The 2,105-nt window shown below is 51.0% G+C and overlaps 1 protein-coding gene across 1 annotated transcript; it reads left to right on the top strand.

The window, feature by feature from the left end:
- The first annotated feature begins 217 nt into the window (after nucleotides 1-217).
- On the top strand, nucleotides 218-1,445 carry CXCL1 (C-X-C motif chemokine ligand 1). The gene is made up of 4 exons (XM_008059500.2): nucleotides 218-317; nucleotides 412-535; nucleotides 618-701; nucleotides 1,298-1,445. The coding sequence occupies exons 1-4, from the start codon at nucleotides 218-220 to the stop codon at nucleotides 1,443-1,445; spliced, it is 456 nt and encodes a 151-aa protein (XP_008057691.2).
- The last annotated feature ends 660 nt before the right edge of the window (nucleotides 1,446-2,105 follow it).

Here is a 2,105-nt window from a genome sequence, read left to right as displayed (position 1 = left end):
CGAGGCTGGAACGTCGCCAGTGGGCCCCTCCCCAGAGCCTCCTCCCCCGTCCCTCTTTCCCCGGGGCGGGATCGCGCCTTCCTTTCGGGAATTTCCCGGTCGGAGGCCCCGGGCTTTCCAACCCCGCCAGGCATAAAAGGGGTTCACCGTCTCGGGAGCCGCAGAGCCCGCACCTCAGGCGCCCCCCGCTCGCCTTCCGCCCCTCTCCGCCGAGCCCATGGCCCACGCCGCGACCCCCGCCACTCCCCGCGCCCCGCGGCTGCTCTGGGCGGCGCTGCTGCTCCTGCTCCTGATGGCCGCCGGTCGGCACGTGGCAGGTGGGACCTGGGATCCCGGAGGCCCAGGCGGGGCGGGGCTCGGGTGGCCTTCTGCTGGGCCCACCTGCTCACCCAGCGCGTCTCTCCCCTGCAGGGGCGCCCGTGGTCTCCGAGCTGCGTTGCCAGTGCCTACAGAGCACGCAGGGCATCCATTCCAAGAACATCCAGAGCGTGAGGGTGACGTCCCCGGGACCCCACTGCGCCCAGACCGAAGTCATGTGAGTCCCGCCCCTGGCCTCCCGCCGCCCGGCCCGGACCCCAACCTCCCCCCGGGCTCACGCGCCCCTCTTCTCTTCGCAGAGCCACGCTCAAGAACGGGCGGGACGCCTGTCTCAACCCCGCAGCCCCCATGGTCAAGAAAATCATCCAAAGGATGCTCAACACGTGAGTGTGGGTTCCTATGGACACAGGCTACCGGAGCCGCTCGTTAGAAATACTGGCATCTGCCCCCTGAAAATTATACCAGGGAAACCTAGGAGTTAGCTGCAAGATAGAAATGGGGATTACTATTTTCACAACTACAGTTTTCATTAAGGTCATTAATCTGCTCTGCTGCAATAGCCTATTTCCAATGCCTTCCATCCCCCCCTGTTCTGGTGAATGCAGGTAAAACTACCTCTGTTAAAATTCTCGTTGATAGTTGGTCAGTTGTGCTAAAAGGCTTTCCACCTGTTAAGAAGCCAGTCATTTCCCTTCCAACTGCTTGGGCTTCAAAAAGAGAAAAGCAGACCCCTTGGTTTTTTTGTAAAAGTTTAGTGACAAAGAGCAGGATGTTACAATGACATCTCACTGAGTACAAATCCGGGATCATGTCACTCAAAGAAAATGATTCAGTTTATCTGCAACTCAGCATAATGGGGGGAAAAATAGGCTGCTCTGAGGCTTAAGTGAGGCTCTGTGTGACAGAAAGGTTCTGGCTGTTTAGCCAATAATATTACAGTAAGAGACTGCCTCTGCACTCCCAGTCCATTCCTGAACAGGAGGTCTGAAAGCCTGAGGTCTCTGCCATATAGTGCAGATGTCTCAGAAAATGACCACCTGGGGAAACTGCATCCAGAAAACTCTGGAGCCCAGGGGACAGGGCAAGAGAAGAGTGTTGGGCAGTCAGCTTTCCTGAACACTTACTAACCACAACCATTTTCTCATGATAGTGGCAACTCCAGCTAGCCAGGAGGAAGCTCATCTCAGTTCCTGAAGCAGGACCTGCCTTTATAGTAATAGAAGAGGAAAAAGAGAAAGATCTCTAGAGGTCATCTGGATTGAATTTCATGTGTTTGAACGTCTCTTGTGAGAGTTTTTCTGTTTATTTGTGTGTTTGTTCTCAAATATTCTATGTTAATATTTACATGTAAAATATTTAAGCATATGATTGAATCCAATTGCACACTACACCATTGCGCTTATTGTTTATTTTATGTTAAACCTAAGTTAGTTCAAACCTGATTTGTATTTAATTTGAGGGTAAAAGGTTTTCAGATGTTCTTTGGTCGTTATAGTGATATTTATGAGGAGCCCACGACATGCTAGCCACTGTGACAGAGGCTGGGGCATCCAAACAAATAGCCAGTGAGATCATTGTGAGGGTAAGAACATGTGTGTGCATGGCTATCTTTGTGACTGTTTAGAAGCATATTGAGTTTTTATTTATTGAAACGATTTCAGTGTGTGGTCAACATTTCTCATGTTGAAACTTTAAGAACTAAAATGTTCTAAATATCCCTTGGACATTTTATGTCTTTCTTGTAAGGCACAATGCCTTGTTTAGTGCTAATTATGCAGTGTTTCTGT

The sequence above is a fragment of the Carlito syrichta genome, unplaced genomic scaffold, assembly GCF_000164805.1.
Source record: "Carlito syrichta isolate Samal-C Ts95f unplaced genomic scaffold, Tarsius_syrichta-2.0.1 Scaffold91562, whole genome shotgun sequence".
NCBI lineage: Eukaryota > Metazoa > Chordata > Mammalia > Primates > Tarsiidae > Carlito > Carlito syrichta.
Note: the sequence above shows the minus strand (reverse complement) of the source record. Positions and strands in the feature narration are given on the sequence as shown.

Coding starts and splice junctions, on each gene's coding strand:
- CXCL1 (XM_008059500.2), top strand. CDS start 218: ATGGCCCACGCCGCGACCCCCGCCACTCCCCGCGCCCCGCGGCTGCTC. Junction 536..617: donor TGCGCCCAGACCGAAGTCAT/GTGAGTCCCGCC, acceptor TTCTCTTCGCAG/AGCCACGCTCAAGAACGGGC. Junction 702..1,297: donor ATCCAAAGGATGCTCAACAC/GTGAGTGTGGGT, acceptor ATTCCTGAACAG/GAGGTCTGAAAGCCTGAGGT.